Below are 24,157 nucleotides of genomic sequence, written 5' to 3' on the forward strand. Positions count from 1 at the left end.
CTGCTGTGTATTTTTGGCTTTTGTCTCAATTCATGGATCTTGATGAAAATCATCAGGCACATTAAGCTGAACAGAAGCTGTGAGGCCTTCTCTCAGGAGGGATAGTGATTGTGTAGTATTGTCACTAGGTGGCAATAGATCAAGCTAGTTTTCCTCCCATCATGCACTGAGAATAGAGATACTGAGTATGATTATAATAAAAACAAGATTCTGTATTTTTATCTGCACTACAACAAAATATTTTATATCTTTAAGGCTCACACAGTGTGACAACAACTTGGTTTTATTTTCAACATCGAAAAATACTACTTCAAGTACTGGCAGTAGTACATTGTAAAGTACATTGTTATGTATCCTCAGTCACAATGTTTGATCCCTCAAAATATAATTTATTTATTTTGCAGGGTTTTCTTAATGTACGCTGCCACCGTATGTCAATATATGAGTGTGTGTGTGTGTGTGTGTGTGTGTGTGTGTGTGTGTGTGTGTGTGTGTGTGTGTCTGTACAGTATTCAGAAAGTAAGAGACATGATTTTTCTTTTTAAGATGGAAGTATAATAGTAGAAGGTAAATCTAAAATTCAATCGTGTGCAGGTGTTTTGTCCCGACATGAACCTCTCATTGTGTGCGTTTAATATAATGCACTGAGTTCTCTGCCTCATAAATCAAATGTTTCCCTTGAAAAATGTGTGTATTACCATGCACATGGATATGTCCAAGTGTGTCCTGGAGGAAATGTAAGTAGGTCTGCACCGTCTTGGCTTTGGCGAGCCTCCATAGTTATAGATTGTCCCTAAACTATCTGGACCAAAGCCTGGACCAATTACCGCGCGTCCACCAGCAGCCAGTTCCAGGCTGAATGTTTTTCCAGGTAATATTATTCAAGCTGTGCCTCGCTCAGCACCAGTCAGCACTCTCTCTCTCTCTCTTTCTCTCTCTCATGCTCTTCATTCCTCTCACAAACTAAGACAAACACATACTGTTAGTTTCCACACAAAAATACTGTTTCTATCCTTAAACTCTGTACACTTAGTATGTGGAAAATTACATTCTAAACCTCACATGACTGTGATTTGATTGAAAAGTCATGCGTCTGCAGGACTGTGCTGGTCAGGCGGCCTCCATTATCCTCCTCGCTGTTTGTGTGAGAGAGGCTCCACTCAGATGGAGCGTCCACAGGCTCATTGTGAGGCCACCAACAAATGCTCTTTGTGTTTGGAACAAAGTTATATCACGAACAGATTGAAAAGAGTCTCTATGAGAAAAGACACTGACTCGTAATTTACTGAACCTCAAATTGACTGCACGGGGACAGTTACATGCACATCTCTGACCGACCCTGTGCAAATACCATGCAACCGATTTGTAGATTTGTTTTAAGTTAAAAGAAATGAATACAACAAGCAGCAAAGAGACATATAAACAAAATACAATGTTAATCCTCATTCAAAGTCTTTCAACCTAGAAAGAAGATCATTTGAAAAGTTTGAGCCCCCCTCAGGAACAGAAATAACAAAACAAAACACACACACATAATTATTGCTGACGTTAGACCGAAAAGTTTAGTCATTCTCACACACACACAAACACAAAGTCATGAAGTGGATCCACGTGCAGAGCTGTATTTGTCGTACATTACACATTCACTGAGGGCTGAGGGGCAGTGTAAGCACGTGGAATGAATGGAGATTGGTAGCAAGCTGTGGACGCGTGTTAGTGGGCGACCCTCTCTTCCCCCTCAGCCACAGCCGCCCCTGAACACACCACTACACAAACTAATAATTGTAAATTTCAAGTAAAACCTCAAATGGTTTTCAAGATCAGCTCTGGAAATTAAATTCTTACATACAGATGTGCAGGGAACACTGCAAACTGGGATTGAACCCAGCCACTAACATGTTATTGGTTTTTAAGTTGATTAAATACAATGTCAAGGTGGATTATCATGTGGAGACAGGCTTATTAAAAATGCCAGTTTGCTTTCAGTGAGGAATTCACTGTTTAGAAACTTTTCTAAACAGTTTTCTTTCTTATGGTCACAAATAATCACAAAAACATAGTGAAATAAGGTTCAAAACTCTTTATTAAGAGACTGAGAATACAGGTGGATCGGTGACATTATCATATACACATTTTTAAACAGCAAAGACTTACTGGCTTGTAACTGAGGTCCAGACTTATAGGAATTAAAATACAAGAAACAGCACAGATCCATATACTGAGTGGAAAATATCCCAAATGTCCCAAGAACTACTCATTTATCATAAAACTACTAATACCAGTGTTAGATATTTAGGACACATTATACTGATACATGTTTGCAATAAAAATAAAATCGGACGCTTCCCGTTATCTACATTCTACTCTGACATACTTAGGTCCGACCACTAAGGGTCAGGACTGAGACCTTTCCTGGTCCTGCCCGAGCGCACCTCCTCCATCAGCTCCTTGAGGTACTCGATCTCCCTGGCCATGGATTCAGCTTTCTCCCTCAGCTCCATGTTCTTCTTCTCCAGAATCGAATGCTCCGAGGAGATCGAGTCCTGCTCGCACCTCTTCTTCTGCCGGTAGCGAGTGGCAGCCGTCTTATTCTGCGCCATCTTCTTCAGCTTCTTGTCCTTTGGCGCCTTCAGAGTTAACCTTTCATCATCATCATCATCCTCATCTTCATCATCACAACAGAGGGACTTGACTTTGAGAGTGGTCACACTGGGAGAGGGTGGACTGGTTATGGATTTGGGCTCAGGGTACGGTCTACTTCTAGACGACCTCTGTGGGGGGGAGGTGGCAGGGGACGACTGAACGACACCTGGTGTGGTGGTTACAGTAGTGGTGGCGATCCCAATCTCATTTTTGGGGGCCAGTACAAGGACGATGCGGGTTGGTGTGAGGGAGAATACAAATCTCTGGACCTGAGGGACCACAGCAGCTAATACTGGTTTCTCCTCCGTCTCCAAGACGTCCACCTCACTGCCCAGGCCCAGGGTGTCGACTGGTGAGGAAGGAGAATCAACCATTGGTGGGTCCGGAGAAGCTGGCTCAGATTTGATTTCGAGCTCCTCTTGTGGCTCTGGGACACACGGGGGAGGAGAGGGGGCGAAGTAGGAGTCAGAGACTTCCACTGTGGGGGGGGACCTTGGAGGAGAAGCAGAGGGGAGACTTGAGAGAACAGGAGTTGAGAGAGTGGGCACTGGGAGAGAGTCGAGCTCCATGGGGCAATCTAGGGAGGCCAGCAGGTCTTCTGTGGAGCTGATGGACGATTCGTGGGGACTGCAGGAGCCAATCAGAGAATCCAGGTCAAACTCGTTTAGATCCATCTTCTCCGCCATCCAGTCCAGGGCACCGAGCGGATCCTCTGCAGAAGACAAGGAGAAACTCGGTTACACCGTGAATTTCAAAGATGCTACCAAAAGTGATCAAAGTGAAAGAGATCATTATTACCTCTCCTGTCATCTGAGATCATTTGGCATCCCAGCTGATCAGGGTGCTCCAGCCAGGGGAGGGAGAGCAGGGCCGACTCGTTCCCAGCTTTGTCCCCGTGGAGGAGGACGGCGGGCGGCGAGGAAGGGGGAGAGTAGAAATTAGGAGGAGAGGGCAGTGACAAGGAGGTGAGGGGCGACACGGGTGAAGTGTCCCCCTCTGGTGAGGTCCCTCCTCCTTCCTGATTCTCTTCTTGGTCAGGGTGATAGAACAGGGAGCCCATGGCGTCAGCCGTGGGAGAGGAAGGCCCCCAGAGAAGGGCCTCCATGTCTTCCAGGCCAAACTGTGAGCTTGTCATCGTCATGGTCATAGTGGCTGTTGTTGGTCACGAACGGGCTGCGTGATGAGGCTAGGAGGGCGGCGAAGTGTTTCGTGCTGTCGGATGCAGCAGAGCTGAGGGTTTCCACAAAGGACCTGAGGACACGGGATCAAAGAAAGACGTCTGTGTTGAAAATATGAAACATCATAAACACACAATTTAAACCATCAGGGATGAATCAGACTCTGATCTCAGGGACATCGAGGGCTGCACGAATTATCAGTAATAAAATGTATTATTATTATTATCTCTTCTACGTTTAAAGAGTCCTGAGTGAATACTTAATTGTATGGAATGACAAACCAAATATGTGTTACACCTATTTACTGTGTTACACAATGTATAAGCATTATATGTTGTTGCATTGTGTTTTAATATATTACTGATATTGTCTTATTGCACAACACTAGATACATCCTCTCCTGTTTTGACTCAACAGCGCCTCCACCCTTCCAGTGGGGTTTACTACACATCACGTGTTTCCCCATCAGCTGCTTCGTGTCTCATGACCTAGATGATGTCACCGCGTCCATATCCCTCCCCCCTCCTCCTCCTCCCTGTCAGCCACTTTGTTCTCCCTCCGCCATTTTAACCCGCTGTTCAGACTCTCCTCGCCACGAGGACTCATTCGTCTTAACAACCCTCCTGATTGATACAAAGTGTCGCAAACCGTCTGAGGATGAAACGCGATCGGCGACATTTTTAGCACATGTCGCAAAATGTATAATTTCACGTTTCCTGTTCCGTGTTGCGTCATCACCCTCACGACACGCCCTTGGTTTTAAAAATAAATCTTAAATACGTTCATCGTCGTTACTCGACGATATCAGCGCGCGTCGGACATATATATTCATAAATAATGAAAAATGTATTAAAGTTATAACAAAGAAAGCAAAATGGCGCTCGCGGGAAATGCGAGGCCTCTCGAGAGCGCGCGCGGGCCTCGGCACATCCGGCAGCTGTCATTTCTTAAAGGTTGACTTACGACATGTTTGCTGGTTCGGAGAAGACTCAGTGCACTGGTTGGTGGCACTGTGTTGGGAGGCGGCTGCTGGTCACACTCTTACGCTGCCATGTCGGCGACGGGACAATGTCCGGAGGTTTCTACTGCTGCTTCTCTGTGGGTGCTCTGAGCGGTTAGTGGTGCGCGTGGTGCTGCGGTGCTGGTGATGATGATCCGCAGCGTGGAGAGGAGGTGTCCTTCCGCCGCGCGCACACGATATCACTCCGCCGAGGGTGCGTCATCCGCATTCCTGTCATCTGCCCTATTTAATGAGGAAACAATACTCGACCTGTGTTTTTTATTCTATGTAACATGTCTCTTACTTCCTATGAAAGTGGTTTACACATGTGTTATTATTATTATTGTCATTATTCTTTTTATGGTTGTCTTCGTTATTGTTATGATTATTATTGCTGTTGTTGTTATGATGATGAAGATGATGATGATGATGATGGTGGTGGTGGGGCATTTTTTATTTTTAACAGTTGCAGTGTAATCCAGTCATTTGCTGAGAGCCACATTAAGGAAACAGCAGTGAGGTGAAGTCATAAAAATATGTTTATAGATAAATAAAACCCAGTGTGGTTCTCATCCAGCAGAGAGAGAGAGAGGGACATCCAACCTTGAGAAATAACTTGAAATGATAGTTGTCACTGGTAATGATGCTTGAAGCTGAAGTGAAACCAGTGTGGAACTGTGTCAGGGCGGCAGCTGAAGCATCCATGAAGAAAATGTCACCATAATCTTCAACAGAAAGGAAAGCTGCCTCAGTAATCCTCTTTCTGCAGTGCAGGCATTTCTTAATTTACCACTGGGACTAAACTTAACAAAGAAGCACACGATTTTGATTAAAACAAGGTTTATTTGAATTTATAACAGTGATTCCTGCTAATTCTGCTGCTTCATATACCACAGTCATGGACGAGAGTCAAACCAAAGTCTTGAAATACCCTGAGATACAAGAAATAAATCAAATGTTTGGTTTATATAATTTATTAAAAATATATGTGGCAAATAAAGAGTTGATTTGTGCAGTTAGGTTTCTTCTTCATTGCATTCGTCATTCAGTCTCTCTCACACACACACACGCACACACACAGAGACACACACAAGGGGCTGTATATGAGAACTCAAATGTCAGAGTGAGAGGCTCAGGACATTCTCTGGAGTTTTTCCTGTCACTCAACTAGAATAAACTCTGGAGAATGTCCCGAGGAGCCGATCGGAGAACTCCGCAGGAGATCCTCCGGAGGATCGACCGTGAGCGAGTGGGCGTGTTAATGACTTTTCTAACATGGACGGATGCAAAAATGACAAAAACAAAAACAAAACAATATATCTCAGGATGGATAAGTGGCTGGATTCACATAGAAGACACAGACGAAGATGTCCAGAGAGTGTTTGGGGATCTCGGCCTCTGCTTGCCGCTCTTCAGAGACGTCTGCTCTGCTCTGAACGTGTCTGAGCGGAGAATCTCCTGCTCCGTTGTTCATGTGTGGAAGGGAAACTGCAGAGAAAGTCCAGACCCCATTCTGCAGACTTCCTTCGGAGTTCATGTCTGAAATTGTCTGAAAACTTCGCTGATTCAACCAAACATTTCCCACATGTGGTTCAGGTATTCCAGTTGATCCTGCAGATTCTTAGCCAGCAGCCGAACCCTCCCTGAGAACCGGCTCTTGCTCGACTTCCTCAGCTTCTGACCTTCCTCGTCTGTGAAATACTGATCCAGCTCCTTAGCGAAAGCCAGGAGCAGCCCCTCAGACGACGGGTGAGCAGCAGAAGTGCTCCTGCCTTTGCTCATGTTGTTGTTGAGCACAGTCTGCGACAGATGCGCCATCTTCACCGCGTCGGGCTCGGACCCCGCCCTGTGTATCCTGCCGATGTCGTGCCGTCGCAGCTCATTCATCCCCGAGAGGATAAAATCCAGACACAGCTCCACGTCCACGATACCTGACTTATATTCGTACACTAGTTTCTCAACTTGCATCTTCTTCACAACCTTCTTATTGGCCTTAGCAGTGTGGGCGCCCATCCCCCCGGCGGAGGCCACCATGCCGGCGCCAACAGCTGTAGCGATGAGTGAGGCCCCCATGGTCACAGGAGCCAGAGCGATGCCCAGCACTGCAGTCACCCCTCCCACGGCGCCTGTGGTGCCTCCGGCGATGCCCATGCTTTTGGCCTTCTTCTTCATCTTGTCCAGGGCGTTGGAGATGCTGATGAACTCAACGATGACTTTGTGCAGGGTCTCGTTGCGCTTCATCAGGAGGAGGTTGTACAGGCGCAGGGCTTTGCTCATGTCCCTGGCTCTCTGATCGAAAGACCTGCACAGGGACAGAGACAGAGCATGAATCAAATCCATCTCAACATGAACTTCTAAATCATTTAACATCATATTGACACATTCTGAAGGAGGAGTTGAAATGATGGACTCTGGGACCTTACCTGATTTCTTCTTCTATACTGAGGCCGTACAGTGATGGAGTCATGTAGTTACATTCTGTGGGAACAGAGATCAATTATTATGTACACCAGTAACACCAAAGTGTGTTGCTACACGATGACACGGTGACAGGAATCATCTAGAAATTAAAATGTGGACTTACTGGACACTCTTGTCAACCATCTCAACATCCCAATGATGTCCTGAGGAACACAGATCAGTTTCTGGTCACATTTCAGCTCTGGTTTTACTTCACATTTACACTGACACCAATATTAACCCAAGTAAGAATTATTCAGAATTATGTCATTAGTCTGAATAAGATGCTGCCATATTACACGGAGAAGTAATGAGGGGTTGAAGTTTTTGCAAATTTGCAAAGTTGGAACCACGGTAAAAATCCAACAATCTAAGAATCAGTGCTAAAATCTGTTTAAATTTTCGGGGGGGGGGGGGGGGGGGGGGAGCATGTTCTTCTAGTTTTCAGAGTTCCCTTACGTCTGTGTCTCTGGACATCTGACGATAGCCTGAAGAGACGCCTGAAGAGACGCCTCGACTCGGGAAGCGTTGTCCTGAAGTAGCTGTCGACCTCCTGCGTATCTGGTGGAGTTTCATTGGAAAAAGATTACAAAACATTCCAGTGCCTCAACCCAAAGACAAAGGTCTCCTCTTTGTGTGTATCTGTGTGTTTGTGTGTGTGTTTGTGTCTCTCACCAGACTGTCTTCGTCCTCCGGCAGAACGTCCAGGTAGGGTCGAGGCTCTAACTCACTGTAAAAGGACTCTGATGAATACCCTGTGGAAAGTGGTGGTGATGGTGGGTTGAATGACGGAGGAGGTGTTCTGGACTGTGGAGGACAAAGAAATCAATTTTTTAATCAATTTTTCTATAAAGATTACGACAGTTTTGGGACACATTAGCAGGAATGAAGATGGAGGGCTCTCAAAATGATTTATCATTATTGTTGTTGTCATCCCTCCACCCATTTTCTTCTGCTTATCCCAGACCGGGTGGTGGAGGCAGCCTGCAAACCACGACCTTCATCCAGGGGGAAGGTCAAAGTCATACGTGTGTCCTTTTCCATGACAGCGTGTCAAACACATGTGTTTCTGCACCTTTTGTTGTCGTTTTGACAGCGTTGTGCACGGCTCATGTCTCTCATACCTGTAGAGATAAGCTGTCACTCTCCGAGTAGAAGCATGGGAGGGAGCGCTGACGCAGTCGGGGGGGAACCGCAGGTCTGTCTGTAGCGTCTGTCGCCTGAGGGTCAAACACAGTCACTGTATGATGTCACAATGCAGACAAGGATGTGAATGTACAGCATTCAAAAGGTAAAAATATATTATTAACTGAATTCAGAGAAAACATCGTTTAATTTACCATTTCACCGTAAATTCCACACAGGTTCTCATCTTCCTCCGAGAAAGAGAGTAAGTCTGGTGTTGGTTGGTTGGAGTGGGCTGTATCGTCTTGAGTTGATATGTCCTGTCAAGAAAACATAAAATTTGAGATTTAACATATGAAAGTGAGGAGAAGTTAGTTCCCACATAGTTTAATTGTCTTTTGGCCCAAATATCGCCCACATTCTGTTTGGAATGATTCCCCTTGTTGCCTGTTTGCCAGATCTGGGCCAGATCTGCATCATGCCTGCAGTGTCCCACTGTTTACAGTCAATCACCCTCACAGTTATCTTAAGGAAGACGGAAACATAAAGCACTTCCTCCGCTCTTACCTTGGAATGTTTCTCCTTCAGAGACGACGCTCTATCGCAGTAGATGGCGGGAAGGGGGGGGCGCTCTGGACAGAGTTTTGGTTTTCTCTCAGAGCCGATGGCTGGCGGCTGCAGGCGGAGGGGAAGTCAGAGGGAGAAAGTCGTTTACCACAACGACCCTCGTATTGATCCAAACACATAATGCTGTTAAAGATTAGATGTTCACTTGGAATCTGAAACTTTTTGACTATTTATAGATTCCCTCTGGGTTTCCTGCACAGAGGCTGGGACTTCCTGGTATCTCACTTATTGTTTGACAACTTCAACTCGAAGATAAAACATCAGACAAACTGGACTTGTCAAAGCAGGAAATAACCAAGTGTACAGTAAGTGATAAGGCAAATGTCACGTGTTTCCACTTTGTTCTGTGTGGAAGGTATGAACAGGTGTCGGGGGTGCGGGGGTGGAGGGGGACATTATTGTTCAGACTTTTGTCCACGTCTGTGTAAAAAGAGAAAAGACGCTGTTGTGTCACTCGTCAGGCTGAGCCATGTCATGAGTGTGAAGCCTGGAACTGAAAGGAACATTGCCTCCGTTCATATTGTCATAAATTCCATGTGTGTGTGTTTCCTGCTTTGACAAGTGAAAGAAAAACATCAGAAAAACCACCTGTAATAAATCTTTGAGCAATTATAGAGAACATGTTTTTACAGGATATCTGTGACGTTGTGACAAAGTCAACATTGACCTTGGTGGAGGTAATGAATGTAACATCAACACAACACGGAGCACTAAGCCTACATTAGGCTCATTATTGGGTTTGAAACATCCAGTACCTTCATGTTGGGTTCAGTATTTGAACTCATGTATTGATTCTCTCTGTCGACGACTGGTGGGAGTTTGCTGGTGGACCAACATCTGGCCAGTGGTGGTCTCGGAGGGGGACGAGCAGGACGAGGCCTCTCTGCCGACTCTTCGCTGTGCTGGGAACTCTAACAAAAAAAAAGAAAAGAATAAATGCCAGGGAGTGCTGTCGGGAGTTTATCTTCCCCATGTGTGGAAGCCACGGCTCCTCTCACCACTTCATTGGTTGCCTTGCTCGTTTTGTCCGCGGAGTCCACAGGGTTGTCGGTTTGACTCTGGGCTCTTGGAAACTTGGATCTCGGGCGAGGTACAGGCCGGACCTTCACCTCGGACTGGTTCTCATCTGCGGCTTCAGGCTGAGAGGAAGATGAACACGTGAGAGGATCAACACCCGAATGTCTCACTTTCTGATAATTCAACGAGTCATGCATTTAGATGGACAGTGATGAGAAGACATCTCTTTGTTTTACCACGGTGGAGTCCGGGTCTACGTAGACCGGCTGGGGGACGTCATACGAGCCGGTCTTCATCATGAGGCTCTTCCTCGGGGGTTTTGGCGGCTGTTGGGTTTAACAGTGACAGTTTCAAACACTTACATTAAAACCATTCCGATAAAAATCAACCTTTCAAATGTTCCTGTGGCCCTTTTTTCTCTAAATATTATTGCAAGACTGTATTTCTATCCTTAACACACATATACGTCTAATTACAGGTTTGGATTTTAGATTCCTGTCCCCATTGTGCTGAGAATAAAGATATTAAAATAATAAAGGTTTAAAACAGGAGCTCTTTTCAAACAGAGGTGAGATAAGAGCAGAACGCAGTTTATCATGTTGTCATGGAGGCGTGTTTATGTCACACCGGATCATAACATAATGATCGGGTTATAGCATGATAACCAATCATTACAACTGATCAAACTATTTCTACTATTTCTATTTCCTACCAGGCTCACTCTCAGTGTTAACTCAGAAGTCACATGATGCATTTACATTATAACCTGTTTCTTTTACTGATAGAAATAGAATTTCATAATAACATGATCCGGTTTATTCTGCTTTAAGTTCTCTGTCTGGAGTCCAAGTTATAACATAGAGCATGTCGTGTTATAATGTGATACTGTTTCCAGCATGGCAGTAGAAAGCTTTCATACATGGATATGGTGCTTCAGTGGAGCCTTTTATCAAATCCCTGTATCTCAGAAGGAAAGCTGCACACTATCAGACGTGAAATATTCAGAGCACATAGGCCGGACTGTAAATCTTTATTTATCACCGAAGGTCTGCAGGTGGAAAAGATAAAATCCTACTGTAAAGTGTGATGCAAACAATTTCTGCTTAGAAAAAAAGAAAAAAAGCTGAGCTGAGATCAGTATCACAGGCAGACATGACAGATGAGGGTGTCCTCCATACTCTCCCTTGACACAAACGCTGTTTACAACCACTTCACCTTGTGGTGTCATTTCCACAGGGTAACATCTGGACAGCTGTTTGAGCGGTAAGAAGATTTGACATATCACGAACAAAATTTGTTTTCCTTGCTGGTCTTACTCGTTTGTGGCTGTACGTGCTCTGATTGCACAAGCTGTCTGCTAATTCAGTTCGGGCCAAACTGAAACTGGATGCATGATTGTAAAACTTCATAATTCTAAGATTTTCAAACATTACTTTAAACAAACTTGTCAGCCAGTCAGTGAATTCCCTGTATATGCAACTCCCCTGTGCAATAAGGCACAAGCATGTTTCTGACACAAAGTGTAAAGATAGACACGAACGTACTTGTGTGTTTTCATACCTCATGTAGCCCGAAGGCCAAACTCTCCTCTGAGACTGATTAATGACCCACGTTTAGATTAACACACACAACACAAACAACTGATTCTTACCGTCATGATGCAGAGTTGACGTTGTTGTCGTCGGTCTTTTTTTACTTGAGAAGATTTGTTTTTCCGATTGTGGATCCAGTTTAATAAGAAAGCCCTTTAGGTTTCCTCCAGTGCGTCTACATGCCTGAACTCCTGTCGGGCCACAGATACCAGGGATGCCTGCTCCTCCCTCTCTCTTTCTCTTCTTCTGCTCCTCTCTGTGTCACTCTCTGTCATGCAGTCTGAACAGGCCTGAAGGGGTGTGTGTGATTTCCCTGCAGAGTCACAACACAGAAGGAAAAATGTAATGGGTGGATTCTTTCATGGGTGGCAAAGTAAAGTACAAAGACATACACACACACAGACAAAGGTATCTACATGAGGATTTTGCATTGACGTCCACTCATTGTGGACAGACTGAGCCCGACCCCAGTGAGGCCCGGCCACACAAACCTTCACACATGACACCGACCTTGAGGATAAACTAACTCAAACTTGACCCCAAAAAACAAGTCTTAGCACGTTCAGGGGTTCCCTTTGGTGTATTAGCCTGAAATCGGATAGATCATGTTTGTGTCTGTGTGTGTGTGTGTGTGAGTGTGTGTGTGTGTGTGTGTGTGTGTGTGTGTGTGAACCTTTGTGCAGGCATCAGTATGTAATGGGAAGGATTTAGTCTGAAACCAGTTCAACGGGCTGGGTGTTTCTGAGGCTGCCTTCACGCTGAGTCAGAGGGCAGCGCGTTGACTGACGGCTCCTGGTGGAATTTGTATTGACTGTGGATCTAATTAACAAGTAGTATATTTTTTATTTCGAGTCATTTGTCTGTATTTGCGTTTCTCCTTTTTCACCTTTGTAAAATGTCTTTGAGCTTCGTTAGAAACACCACATAAATATAATATATGTATTTGAATATTAATATTATTAGTTGTAGTTTTGTGTTGTTTGGGCTCAAGGAAGTTTTTCAAGCTCATGATATTCATTGTCCACTATCCATCTATTCACCCATCCATTCATCCATTCATCCATTCATTCATCCATCCATTCATTCATTCATCCATCTAATATCATCCATCCATTACCACTTATACTACAGCCTATTATTATTATAATAATTATTATAATAATTAAGAGTTTAAATGTAGTAGAAGATATGATAGGAGGTGTAGGATCGAGTCTCTGCTGCTGTTTCTACTCGTGTTTATTCTTCTGATCTGTTTCCCTCTGTTATCAGGACTTTGTGTGTTTTACACAACATGAGAGAATGACAACAATCCATTCAACAAAGTGTGTAAATAATCTCCTCTGTTCTTCAGCTGACAACGTTGACTGTGTGTGTGTGTGTGTGTGTGCGCGTGAACCAGTGCGCGCTCCCCACATCACAGTCAGGTCACACTGCCCCTCGTGACCGTGCACCAGGGCCTCTCCATGCACGGGCTTTAGAGGCGGGACGACGTGCAGTCTCCTCCGCCAATCACAGCCTGGCGGTCATTATCTCCCTCCAATCGCTGCGTGCGGCTGCAGCGGAGAAAAGCGAGTGAAGGCGGACACATCCGAAACTCCGAGGCTCTGCAGCGCGCGACTGAAACTGCGAAGTGTCGAGATCTGACACGGAAACTACACGAACGTTCCGTTATTTCTTTAGCTCGTTGTTTGAGCGGCGCAGACATGACGCGACTGAAGATGCTTCACATCACCGGGATGTTGCTGCTGCTGATGATGATGATCTCACAAAGTGTCGCCATTATCAGGTAAATACTCACAAAACCAGCTGCTGCGTATATCACTGAGTAAACCTGCAGGTGCGTGTGTTTGTGTTATTTAACTTCCTCATTCATCTCCTCACCGTTATAATTAACCCCACGTGTTTCCAATCGAAGAGATAACTTGTTATTCATGCTCAGCAATGTCCACCAACAACTTCCATCCAAAACCTCAAAACTACCACATTGTACAAATAATACAGAACTGACAATAAACCGCTGTGAGGTCAACATGTCACAAACTTCTGTAATTCTGTGATTAGTCAAACTAACTATTGCTCAAACGAGAAGTGCATTCACAACCAGGTCCACAAGAGCGTGAGTCAGTTTAAAAGTGTTTAAGATCCATTTAATTGAATTGATTGGTTCCATGTGACTCTGGACCCTGATCACATGGTGTGCAGCACAAACAAAACAGTGGCACACGGCTGAACAGATGTGACTTTAACAAAGGAAGGACCCGGTCGACAAATAACTCTCAGCTGGTCTGATTGTTAGAGAAGAATGAAGTTAATCATAGATGGGCGACACTATTCTCTATAATTCATAAAGCTTATATTCAAATAAAAATAAAGTATTCATCTCCCAGAGGCTCTTGTTTCTATCCCGGCCTTTATTTCTTCCAGTGACCTTTAGGATTCTGGTGTTACTCACTCTAAAGTTGGACAGCCTGTACTTTTAGGTAATTTAAGGTGCAGGTGAGACTAGTTCGTGAAATCTGATTGGAGCAGCAGTTTGAATTGAAGGTTAATTAGATGCAGACACTATGAGACCAGGTTTGACTTGTCTGTGCAAAGTAGAGACCTGCAGTATCGACTCAGAATCCAAACGTTCACACCACAGTTTGTTCACACACGAGGGTGCATGTAGGAAGTCTCTGTTTAACCTCTCTCCCCCCCCCCCCCCCCCCTCCCCCCAGAGTTCCTCTTCTCAAAACCAGGAGCCTGCGTCGCCTGATGGCCGACAACGGGATGTCCCTGGAGGAGCTGCAGGAGCTGGCGAGCAGCACCGGCACCTCTGACAGCGCCCCCCCGCCGACACTGCCCGTGGAGGCGCTGACCAACTTCATGGACGTAAGCAACACCTGATTCTGATGTTACCCTGTGCACTCTGATTGGCTCGGTGGATCAAGTCCCCTCAGAACTGATTTTACTTTTAAAACTATAAGAAACATGAACCTGTAACACAATGTTTCATAAATGTAGGAGTAGTAAGGATGGATATTTGACATTAGAGTAAATCTACCCTAAGCAAAGTACATTGACATGAAGACATGTATCTGTACTGAGTGAACTCTGGCCCAGGAAATGCTCTCTTTTCATGCACATGTTAAACATCCACTCAGGTATGCTGTTGTATTTAATTAGCACCATGTCAGCTGCCACACCTGAATGTTACACCTTTTGCATTCCTGACCTGAGTCTGCTGTGAAGGGAGAGGATGTGTGATGTTGTTAAACTGTCCCCAGGCTCAGTACTACGGGGAGATCGGCATCGGCACCCCCCCGCAGCGCTTCAGCGTGCTGTTTGACACCGGCTCTTCCAACCTGTGGGTGCCCTCCATCCACTGCAACCTCTTCGACGTGGCCTGCTGTGAGTGTCTCATTCGGCGCACCGTGCACGGACTGTCTGTGCACTTCACCTTCACAGTCTGATCTCTCCTCTCTCGTTAGGGCTCCATCATCGTTACAACTCCAAGAAGTCGAGCACGTTTGTGAAGAACGGCACCAAGTTCTCCATCCAGTACGGCAGAGGCAGCTTGACGGGCTACATCAGCGAGGACACCGTCTCTGTGAGCTCCAAACTCTCCCCTCTCTCACTCCGCTCTTTGTTTATCGGCATTCCTCAGTTTTGGTGGTCACGCCGTTCCCATCATTTCATTACCAGACTCGTTTTGTTTTCGATGGGCTCTGATATTTCTCAGCTTCCTCCTCCCTCTGCTTGCAGCTGGCAGGTCTGTCGGTCCCTGGTCAGCAGTTTGCTGAAGCGACGAAGCAGCCGGGCATCACGTTTGCTGTTGCGCGGTTCGATGGGGTCCTGGGTATGGGCTACCCGTCCATATCCGTAGACAAAGTCAAACCGGTGTTCGACTCCGCCATGGCTGCCAAGCTGCTGCCCCAGAACATCTTCTCCTTCTACATAAGCAGGTGGTTTTCTGACACAAGGAAACAAATCAACTCCTGCAGTGTACCCCGGCACACGCACGTTTTCAAACTTTCCAACTTGTGTCTCAGAGATGCCAAAGCAGCAGTGGGAGGAGAGCTGATCCTGGGTGGGACAGATCCTCTGTACTACACCGGAGACCTGCACTATGTGAACGTCACACGCAAGGCCTACTGGCAGATTAAGATGGACGGGTAAGAGAGACTCTTGTGTGTGGCTTCCTTTTGTTATGAGGAACTGTGACCTTTTCTAAAATGGCTTCGGTCGACCCACTTTCTGTTCCGTTTGTAATTTTCCTTTTCATTTAAATCTGTCTTAAAAGCTGATGCATCAACTCACCTGACTCTCTCTCTCTGTCTCTCTGTCTCTCTGTCTCTCTCTCTCTCTCTCTCTCTGTCTCCTTCCTGCAGAGTTGAAGTCGGCACTCAGCTGACTCTCTGCAAAACCGGTTGCCAGGCCATCGTTGACACGGGGACGTCCCTGATTGTTGGTCCTCGACAGGAAGTGCGAGCGCTGCACAGAGCCATCGGAGCTCTGCCCTTGATAATGGGAGAGGTAGAGTTCGGGGGGAAATGCAAAACCATTGAATTTCAATTTGGTTTGAGAAGATAACATAAGCACATCGTCTCTCTTTCTCCCTCGTAGTATTTAATCGACTGTAAGAAGATTCCATCTCTCCCCGTCGTGTCCTTCAACATCGGAGGGAAGATGTTCAACTTGACTGGAGAGGATTATGTCATGAAGGTAGATTTACTACAGAAAGATGAAATTCACTTTTCCTCAGTAGATGCAGTGTGTATTGATATGCATTAAAATAGTCCCCTGAGGCCGAGCGCCCCAGACACGGTGAGGAGAACTTTGACACTGGAAATCATTGACTTTGATAACAAAGCACCTTTTCATGCTTTTATCTCCAGGAGTTCCAGAAGGGTTCATCCATCTGTCTGTCGGGTTTCATGGCCATGGATATCCCGCCTCCTGCTGGGCCCCTGTGGATCCTGGGAGATGTTTTCATCGGGAAGTACTACACGGTGTTCGACAGGAACGTGGATCGCGTCGGGTTCGCGCCGGCCAAGTAGATGTAGAGCGCCGCATGAAGAGTGTCACTGGTCGTTAGTCGGGTTGTTTTGAGTTTAATAATTAGATAAAAGTGTGTTTGTTTGACTTAAATGTCTTGTATCTGCTTAGAAACACCAGGTTTACATGAGAAACTGGTTGTTCCCAGTATTGATGCAACATTAATGACCATTTCCTCTTTTGCATGGAGCACAGATGAGTTCTGCCACTGAACAAAGGGACGGCTTCAGTTTGTCGCACTGATCTTTGAGCTTTAACGTGGTGTTTTTACGACTGGATTCAACCAGAGCTAAGCATTTTGTTGTTTTTGCACCATTTCATTGTTGTAAAGCTTCGGGGGAACAAACAAACTCCGAGACATGACTGAACTGAACCAAACTAGATTTCAAAATACACCTGGGAGCTGTTTTTGCACACTGAACATAACTCAGGATGTTTCTTATTAACACGCCAAAGTGAATTTTATGACCAAATCTCGCTGAATAAAAATGTAATAATCAAACGTGACCATCCAGACTTGTCATTGGTAACATTTAATGAAGCAGTTTACAAAGTGCTGAACCCAAAGAAAAACACAGCATGCGACACAGCTTATGACTTGTATGAACTCCACAAGGTAGAGGTAGTCGTCTACTTTGGGTTTTTTATTTTACAATAACGTTAATGTGGCACAGTGACTCCCCTTACATTAGTACAGTAATTTGTAGCATAAAGTAGGTCTGCGGAGGAAGACTTAATATGCACACAAAGAAGAGCTACTGTAGATTCGTGGTATATCCGTACATCCAGAACAAAGCGTTGAACCAAGCACAAGTGATACATGTAGAATTGAATCAGTGCTAATAAATAATGGACTCTTTTTGGTTATAAATGTACAATGATACAAAAATATTTCCCCATTATTGAGAATTTTTAACTGAATGCACAACAGAAGTATTAACAACCCCAGAATCCCTACACTTTATTTTATACAAATGGAGGGTTCCAGGGACAATTGCTCCATATCACTGCATTTTTTTTTTTTTATTGATTTATTCTAAGGCTAAAAGTGAGAACAAAGAGCAGCCGTGTGATTATTTTTGGGCAACATTTTGAGCACTAATTCGAGAGCGAAGCGACAAACTCCACCTGTCCCTGTGGCAGCTGTTTGTCTTCACCCCACCCGCTGTCTCCTGCAGAGAAGAACCAGGCTAATCCAACAGAGTTCCTGTTATATAACTGTAGTAGATCCTCCTCCAATCAGATCATATTCTAGATTAGCACCTTTAACCTACAGACAGAAGCAGCCCGACGGTAGACGTGGGCCCAGCTGATGTGCGTCATGAGTTGTAGCTACAACAGACAAACGGTACTCGTGCTTTCTTTAGCCGTATCAAACAGCCTCATACTGCACTAATCCACGTCTGGCTACCTACTGCAACACACTGGGCCAGATCAGTACACACACACACACGCCTAATCAGGGTTTAATGTGCACAGGTATGAACACAAACAAGGTACGACAGGCTCCCCAGCTACAGTCCATGCTGAGGCAAATTGACGAGATGACAAACGCACACTCTTCTCCTGCAGATTGATGACAAGTGTGTTGCCAGTCATGGATTTCTGATGCTGTCGAGGAATAGTTTCCAAGAAAAAGCATCTGTGGAAGTTAACTCGCTTGCTACAAAGACCAAGCCCATGCTTGAGGTCTTAATTTGCACCACATGATCTCAACTGAAATGTCAATTAAAGCAAAAACCAGTAAACAAACAGCACTGAGAGTCACACTGAGACACCTCAGTTTTCCAGATCTACTCCAGAACAACTGGACAGTGCAAAATAACCTGCGATGGAGAACATACAAAATAAGCTAATAAAGCATGAGACCTGTGCATCTCAGAAACAAATGAGACTGGGAGAGACTGGGAGAGAAACCCAACTTTTCACCTTGGCAAACAAAGAGCAGCTCTGTGTTACAGTCACATGGAAACATCTTCTGTTCACGTCAGAGTGACACCGACAAAATGGTGATGCTGTATTTCTGTTCTTATTACATCACTGGACAACAAATCGTTTACTTCTATCAGTGCTTGTGTGTCCTTTCTGGAAGTAGATTCAGTTTTACATCAGATTATTGTTGAATTAGAAACAGTCATATTCACCCGTTTGATTTCTAGATAAGGAAGCAAACACATGCCAGCTGCAGACATTCAAAACAGCCTAATGTCTGTTTGCACTTATCATTGGAAACATGGAGAGCGTCAGTTTGGCCACTGTATTAATGAAGTGAAACACATCTGATCTCCGAGGGGGAACCGAACCTTAACTCGTCTCTTTAACTCAAGAACGTTGAGTCCTTCAGGGTGATCAGCAGTTTATTAGCTTTTGAGATGTCATACACACAATCAAGATTACATTCTACCCCTCGACACAGTGGCACAGACCCATCAACACTATTACCACAGTGAGCATAGCGTGAAGCTATTCCTATAACTCCAACCGATTTTAAAAAAGCTGAAATTTGATAGAGACAGCTATATATGAATCAATCCAGCCAGGGGTCAGTCCCTCCATCCCAGAGTGAGAGGCCTTGACAGTGTGGCTACTCTTTGCTTCATTAATACAATGCTTAATACTTTGCTGAGAGCCATGAGTTCCAGGGGACCCTCAATTTTTTTTCTGAGATTCAAATACTTGGATGATCGCCCCACAAACAGTCTGTGAATCACGTGTTCTCTCAGATGTTTGTGAAGAGGCATTTTGAACATTTAGAAATTAAAGAGACAGTTTTTAAGGAGAAAGGTTTATTCCATGCAGATGTTTCTTTCCAGGAACCTCTTCTTGGCTCGAGGTCACCATTGCCCACATGTTGGTACGGTTGACTTTTGACAGTTGACTAGTGAGTCAGGGAGGGGGTGGCTCTGCCACAGCAGTTCTCAGCAGCTCCTCAGGATCTGAGAGAGCACAGTAGAGAGTATACCCCAGCTCATCCACTTCCTGTTCCGTCAGCTCACAGAATAAGTTAACTTTAGGGTTGAGGGCACATGGCAGCCTCCCGGCCTCTAGGTGTCCCACTAACGCTCGTAGCAGCTGGAGGAAGCGATCGGCCAAAGCTTCCAGGGTCCAGTCACCTTCTTTCTCGCTCAACAACAAGATGGCGTTGGTGAGCTGGCTGGCGTTCAGACGGTTAAGCGCAGGGTTAAGCTTGCACATCGCCTTTGCCACCTTCAGGCAGGCGCAGCGGCAGCCTCCATCCTCCTGATCCAGAGCCCTGAGCCGCGCCGTCTCAGGCACACGGAAGCTCTGCCGCCACAGGTTTTCATGGCGCTCGGCAGCAAGCCGATGTGGTTTAGCTATTAGTGAGGTTCCATCTTCCATCACGAGTAAAGGTAAGAAGTCCACATACAGCTTCCTGTCCGTCTCGTACTGCACCTCCAGGGTCAGTGTTTCTGACGGAACCACGGGACGGATGACGTAGTCAAGAACACTCCCTATAGCTGGCCAGTTGATGGAGCCAGCCACAAGCTTGTCAAAGACCTCAAGGACTGATTTCGGGGACAGGTAGCCTCCCACCATGCAGCGGTCCCAGTAGCTGCTGTTTCGTGGGAAATATTCCAAGTTCTCCCTGCGGACGAGCCAGAAACCTGGGACGTTCATGATGGTGTCCTCTCCAGGGATGAACGACCACAGGTTCTTCTCCAGGACTAGAGGCACCATAAGCTGGGCGTGGTCTGCTGTGACCACCTAGATGATGGAGGAAGGGCAGAAAAAAATCGTTTTATAAAATCAATATGCTTGAAGAAGCTAAAGCTTAATATTAAAATGTGTGACACTTCTTACCTGCAGTTCGTCATACAGACTTCCACTCAGGTACATCTCTCTGAGCGGCATGTCAGGCAGTTTGGCGTGAAGAAACACTCGGAGCTCGGCGCAGATGTCCAGCGCCGCCCTCCTGGCCGTAGTCTGCTCATCAGTGGGAATGTTCACATTATTCCGGTAGAACTCCCACAGATGTTCCTGCAGAGACAGACGCATGCGGGCCCGCAGCAGATCGGACTGAGTGGCATCGCTGCCTCCCACAGCAGCTCGACCCACAGCCCTCCGCAGACAGTCTGAAGAGAGAAGAGGCGACTCAAAGTTAAAAGAGCAGCAGAATTTTGGGAACTTCCCTCTTTTAAGACAATGGCCACTTTGACACAGACAGCTATATCCCCATTATACCACTTTTGCTTCTTCATACTGACACCGATGATGTATAACACAGCAGCGTCTGATTGCGTCCCACCATTTTGATTCTCCCCTCTACACAGACATCAACTTAGCCCTGTGAGTAGGCCGACTAACTACACACACATTCTGTGTTTGCACCTTTAATACAGACCGTCAGAATAAGGGTACAGCATTCACACTTTGAACAGGTTGTGTAAAAGGGGCTGATGACCTTTAAAAGGGAGGGGGCAAGGGGTAAAGATGCAATCTACAGAGACTAAATCAATTACCTGAGGTATTATTAAAACATCAAGGATCAACTACCATAGGTCAAACTAATATAGAACAGCCAGGTGACTAACTACAGCAGAACAGAGAGCCATCACCCACTGTAAAGGAAAAGCAAGATTCGTCCCAATAGGCTGTCTGTAAACAGATAAAAGATAAATCTTAAATGGCAGCGGACTGAAGTCAAATCAACTAAATGGCTACTCACTGACATTTCAACAATGAAGAGGGTCAAAGGTCACATCTGTTTTAAAGAGTATTCGACTTTGTTTTCCTCACCTGGTTCAAAAGCATGTGACGAAGTGGGCAGAGACTGTAGGGACCTGCTAACCGTGGACTTCATGCTGTGGTTCAGTACCCGTGGTGACGAACCCATACAGGCCGGCTCTTCCCAGCTTCTCTGTCCTGTATGCTCCATCTTGGTGGGACTGGTTGGAGCACTTATGGCACGGTCATACATCTGTACAACAAAGAAATGTGTGCACATTGTTCATATTGGTATGGAAGCTGAGGTAAGAGGTGTTTTTTTACACCATCACAAACGGGACTGAGGGGTGTGGAGATAAATGTTTCCTGACTTACTCTTTTGACAGCGAGTGTTGCGATGCCAAGCATTGCTGCTCCTCCCACTCCGAGCACAAGCTTAGCATTGGAGAGCATGAAATCAATGGCTGTGCCGATCCCGTTGTCATCTTTCTTCCCCTTGCGGTCTCCATTCACCCCCGCCATCCTGCCACTGACAAGAACACAAGGTAAGAGAGTCAGAAAGGTGGACAGAAAAGGCATCATATGTTGGGCAAACATTTTCTGAAGTATACAAATATTACACATGCATACACACTTTAGACAGCCAGCTTAATCTGCAGGAGCATTGCGTTCCTGCAGAAGTAAAATCAGTGAGTAACCACACAGACCAGGAATCCTACAAAACTAAAATCATCTTACATCCACACACAGAACGTCTCAGATCTAAAAGCTTCACTGATGACACAGGCAGTTGTTCTTATAGTCCACCCACCTGGAAGATGAGCCTCCGGACGACCTTTAAACTCTCCCGCGGACGACCTCTGGCCCCTTCCACCTACATAAGCCCACCCAATCGGCTGCTGAGGAAGAACTGGCCCCTCTTCAGCGCGTCCTCCTTGTCTTCGGGTACCGTCAGGGCCTGGCAGCGGCGAAACTCGCGAGCCACAGCGCGGCGATAGTAGTTGCGGTCGGTGTACTGAAGGTGGCGGCCCGCGCGGAGCAGCGAGCGGTAAAGCTCCAGCACAGCACTGCGAGACCAGCCGCCCATTAGGCACCACACATGGAGAGGGGGGACACCCTGGCACCTGGGAGAAAGAAAACAGAGGCATGTAATGTCATTGGGCTGGTTCGATGGTAGTGACTGGTGGGACTGGTGGATGAATGAGTGTGGGGTTGAGAGAACAAACAACAGTGTTACTAAAGAGAAATTTATCTTAACATCTCATCTTGTTTCCCCTGTTAATAGTCTTTTGGGTAGTTTTACTCATGTGGACCTTTAAAAACAGAAGATGTCCCACTTTGCTAAACTCTGTAAGACCAACTGTGATTTGTGAATATGGGCTTTACAAGTAAAATGTGATTTATTGATTGATTTATTGGTTAAACTGCTGGGAGCCACAGATTAACCTATGTGCCTTGATAACCTCATCATGGATTCCAGTTTTCATTCTTCTACAATCTGTATCCTCCAGCTACAGAGCTATACATATTTAGATCAGGGACTATAAATAAGGAAATGGAAATATGACAACCATCCTTAAGTCAGAGAGAGAGAACTAACGTCTCCTTCATCGGTTTAAGTGTTTAGAACACAGATGTTTACAGACAGCTTATCTGCTGCAGTGTCAGCCTGACGTTAGCTAGCATGGACATGTCATCGCTTATACACCGTGGTTCCCTGTTCTCGACGATACTCAGCCACTGTTGTGTGAGCACCAGCCCCGCAGAGGAGAAAACCAACACAACGGACACACACCGACGTCCCTGTTTGCTTAGATAACGACTGTCTTCCAACGGGAAAGTCACACATCCCATGGCCGGCTCGCTAGCTTAGCGTGCTAACGAGCTAGCCGCAGGGCTAGGCAAGCGCTGACCTTTAGGGAGCTTCGCTGACAAACACTAAGGAAACGGTGGGACAACACGGAGAGAAACACACAAGTACACACACGGTGAAAGGACACACAAGTCAAACCTACGTTTCAGAAATGAAGAGCAGTGTTGTGTCTTCAGGAGAAGCTCTGCTGGAGCCGGGGTCAGGAGAGACAGCGACACCGGAAACCGACGGGCAACTACTCGCATACTACTTCCGGGTTATTGTTTATTTTTTTGGACCGGTGCTTTAAATCGGACACTTTTGACTTTTTACGAAAATAACGACCGAACTCACATCTTTAGATTTTTTCTGTGTGTACATACTTTCTTTCATTTAAAGGTCACTGTACCCTTTGACCACTAAAACACAGTATAATGAGGTCACTGTGACCTTGACCTTTGACCCCAGGCCCAAAATTCTAATCAGATTATCTTTGAGTACAAGTGAAGGTTTGCACCAGATTTGAAGACATTCCCTCAAGCTGATCTTAAGATGTCATAAGAAGTTCAAGAAAAACATACATTTACTTTGTGAGGCCACCGTGACCTTTGACCTTCGACCCTGGGCAAGTTTATGTTTGTGCCGAATGTGAAGTCGTTTCAGACAGATTATGCATTCACAAGGTACAAATGTGCTTTCTTTATATTTGTGATTTATATTATTTTGTACATAATGTATGCGTATAATGTTTTTTTAAATTTATATGACCAATGTTTGTATTTATTCACATTAATAAATAGAGATGTGAAGAAACATTAATAATGTCAACATAATAATGATGTGTAAATTATATATATAATTGTGCGCTCCAGGTAAAAAACAAATACAAACAGTTTATGCAAGAGGCTAATTATCTCTAACTGATGTTGATATTGATATA

General features: G+C 45.4%; 5 protein-coding genes across 6 annotated transcripts; 1 reads left to right on the forward strand and 4 right to left on the reverse strand.

Annotated features, from left to right (window-relative positions):
- Positions 1-2,065: 2,065 nt before the first annotated feature.
- Positions 2,066-4,974, reverse strand: atf4b (activating transcription factor 4b). The gene is made up of 3 exons (XM_053444374.1): positions 4,785-4,974; positions 3,442-3,894; positions 2,066-3,355 (listed from the first exon to the last, which is right to left on the reverse strand). Exons 2-3 carry the CDS (start codon positions 3,788-3,790, stop codon positions 2,388-2,390), a joined length of 1,317 nt encoding a protein of 438 aa, XP_053300349.1. The 5' UTR covers positions 3,791-3,894; positions 4,785-4,974; the 3' UTR covers positions 2,066-2,387.
- An 805-nt stretch (positions 4,975-5,779) lies between these two features.
- On the reverse strand, positions 5,780-12,262 carry LOC128459243 (uncharacterized). Of its 2 annotated transcripts, XM_053444362.1 has the most exons (13): positions 12,134-12,262; positions 11,702-11,955; positions 10,287-10,376; positions 10,032-10,172; positions 9,789-9,944; positions 8,974-9,081; positions 8,622-8,726; positions 8,406-8,501; positions 7,957-8,088; positions 7,741-7,842; positions 7,406-7,445; positions 7,245-7,299; positions 5,780-7,123 (listed from the first exon to the last, which is right to left on the reverse strand). In XM_053444362.1, the coding sequence occupies exons 2-13, from the start codon at positions 11,705-11,707 to the stop codon at positions 6,388-6,390; spliced, it is 1,767 nt and encodes a 588-aa protein (XP_053300337.1). In that variant the 5' UTR covers positions 11,708-11,955; positions 12,134-12,262; the 3' UTR covers positions 5,780-6,387. The 2 variants fall into 2 exon arrangements, with proteins under 2 accessions (XP_053300337.1, XP_053300336.1); XM_053444361.1 differs by having other exon boundaries at positions 11,702-12,167.
- Positions 12,263-13,214: 952 nt separating this feature from the next.
- On the forward strand, positions 13,215-17,186 carry napsa (napsin A aspartic peptidase). The gene is made up of 9 exons (XM_053444377.1): positions 13,215-13,428; positions 14,360-14,513; positions 14,909-15,032; positions 15,113-15,231; positions 15,387-15,586; positions 15,674-15,796; positions 16,013-16,157; positions 16,248-16,346; positions 16,520-17,186. Exons 1-9 carry the CDS (start codon positions 13,346-13,348, stop codon positions 16,679-16,681), a joined length of 1,209 nt encoding a protein of 402 aa, XP_053300352.1. The 5' UTR covers positions 13,215-13,345; the 3' UTR covers positions 16,682-17,186.
- A 10-nt stretch (positions 17,187-17,196) lies between these two features.
- Positions 17,197-21,887, reverse strand: mief1 (mitochondrial elongation factor 1). The gene is made up of 4 exons (XM_053444372.1): positions 21,741-21,887; positions 21,438-21,618; positions 20,502-20,773; positions 17,197-20,405 (listed from the first exon to the last, which is right to left on the reverse strand). Exons 1-4 carry the CDS (start codon positions 21,885-21,887, stop codon positions 19,566-19,568), a joined length of 1,440 nt encoding a protein of 479 aa, XP_053300347.1. The 3' UTR covers positions 17,197-19,565.
- A 352-nt stretch (positions 21,888-22,239) lies between these two features.
- On the reverse strand, positions 22,240-23,472 carry LOC128459256 (MIEF1 upstream open reading frame protein-like). The gene is made up of 2 exons (XM_053444380.1): positions 23,381-23,472; positions 22,240-22,489 (listed from the first exon to the last, which is right to left on the reverse strand). Exon 2 carries the CDS (start codon positions 22,450-22,452, stop codon positions 22,240-22,242), a length of 213 nt encoding a protein of 70 aa, XP_053300355.1. The 5' UTR covers positions 22,453-22,489; positions 23,381-23,472.
- Positions 23,473-24,157: the final 685 nt, after the last annotated feature.

Source organism: Pleuronectes platessa, chromosome 16, assembly GCF_947347685.1.
Source record: "Pleuronectes platessa chromosome 16, fPlePla1.1, whole genome shotgun sequence".
In the NCBI taxonomy this organism is placed as follows: domain Eukaryota; kingdom Metazoa; phylum Chordata; class Actinopteri; order Pleuronectiformes; family Pleuronectidae; genus Pleuronectes; species Pleuronectes platessa.

Coding starts and splice junctions, on each gene's coding strand:
- LOC128459256 (XM_053444380.1), bottom strand. CDS start 22,452: ATGGGCGGCTGGTCTCGCAGTGCTGTGCTGGAGCTTTACCGCTCGCTG.
- atf4b (XM_053444374.1), bottom strand. CDS start 3,790: ATGACCATGACGATGACAAGCTCACAGTTTGGCCTGGAAGACATGGAG. Junction 3,356..3,441: donor GATCTCAGATGACAGGAGAG/GTAATAATGATC, acceptor TGTCTTCTGCAG/AGGATCCGCTCGGTGCCCTG.
- LOC128459243 (XM_053444362.1), bottom strand. Junction 8,502..8,621: donor GTGGAATTTACGGTGAAATG/GTAAATTAAACG, acceptor TTTGACCCTCAG/GCGACAGACGCTACAGACAG. Junction 7,300..7,405: donor ATGGTTGACAAGAGTGTCCA/GTAAGTCCACAT, acceptor CTGTTCCCACAG/AATGTAACTACATGACTCCA.
- napsa (XM_053444377.1), top strand. CDS start 13,346: ATGACGCGACTGAAGATGCTTCACATCACCGGGATGTTGCTGCTGCTG. Junction 14,514..14,908: donor CGCTGACCAACTTCATGGAC/GTAAGCAACACC, acceptor AACTGTCCCCAG/GCTCAGTACTACGGGGAGAT. Junction 16,158..16,247: donor TGCCCTTGATAATGGGAGAG/GTAGAGTTCGGG, acceptor TCTCCCTCGTAG/TATTTAATCGACTGTAAGAA.
- mief1 (XM_053444372.1), bottom strand. CDS start 21,887: ATGGCGGGGGTGAATGGAGACCGCAAGGGGAAGAAAGATGACAACGGG. Junction 21,619..21,740: donor CAACACTCGCTGTCAAAAGA/GTAAGTCAGGAA, acceptor TTTGTTGTACAG/ATGTATGACCGTGCCATAAG. Junction 20,406..20,501: donor GTCTGTATGACGAACTGCAG/GTAAGAAGTGTC, acceptor TCCATCATCTAG/GTGGTCACAGCAGACCACGC.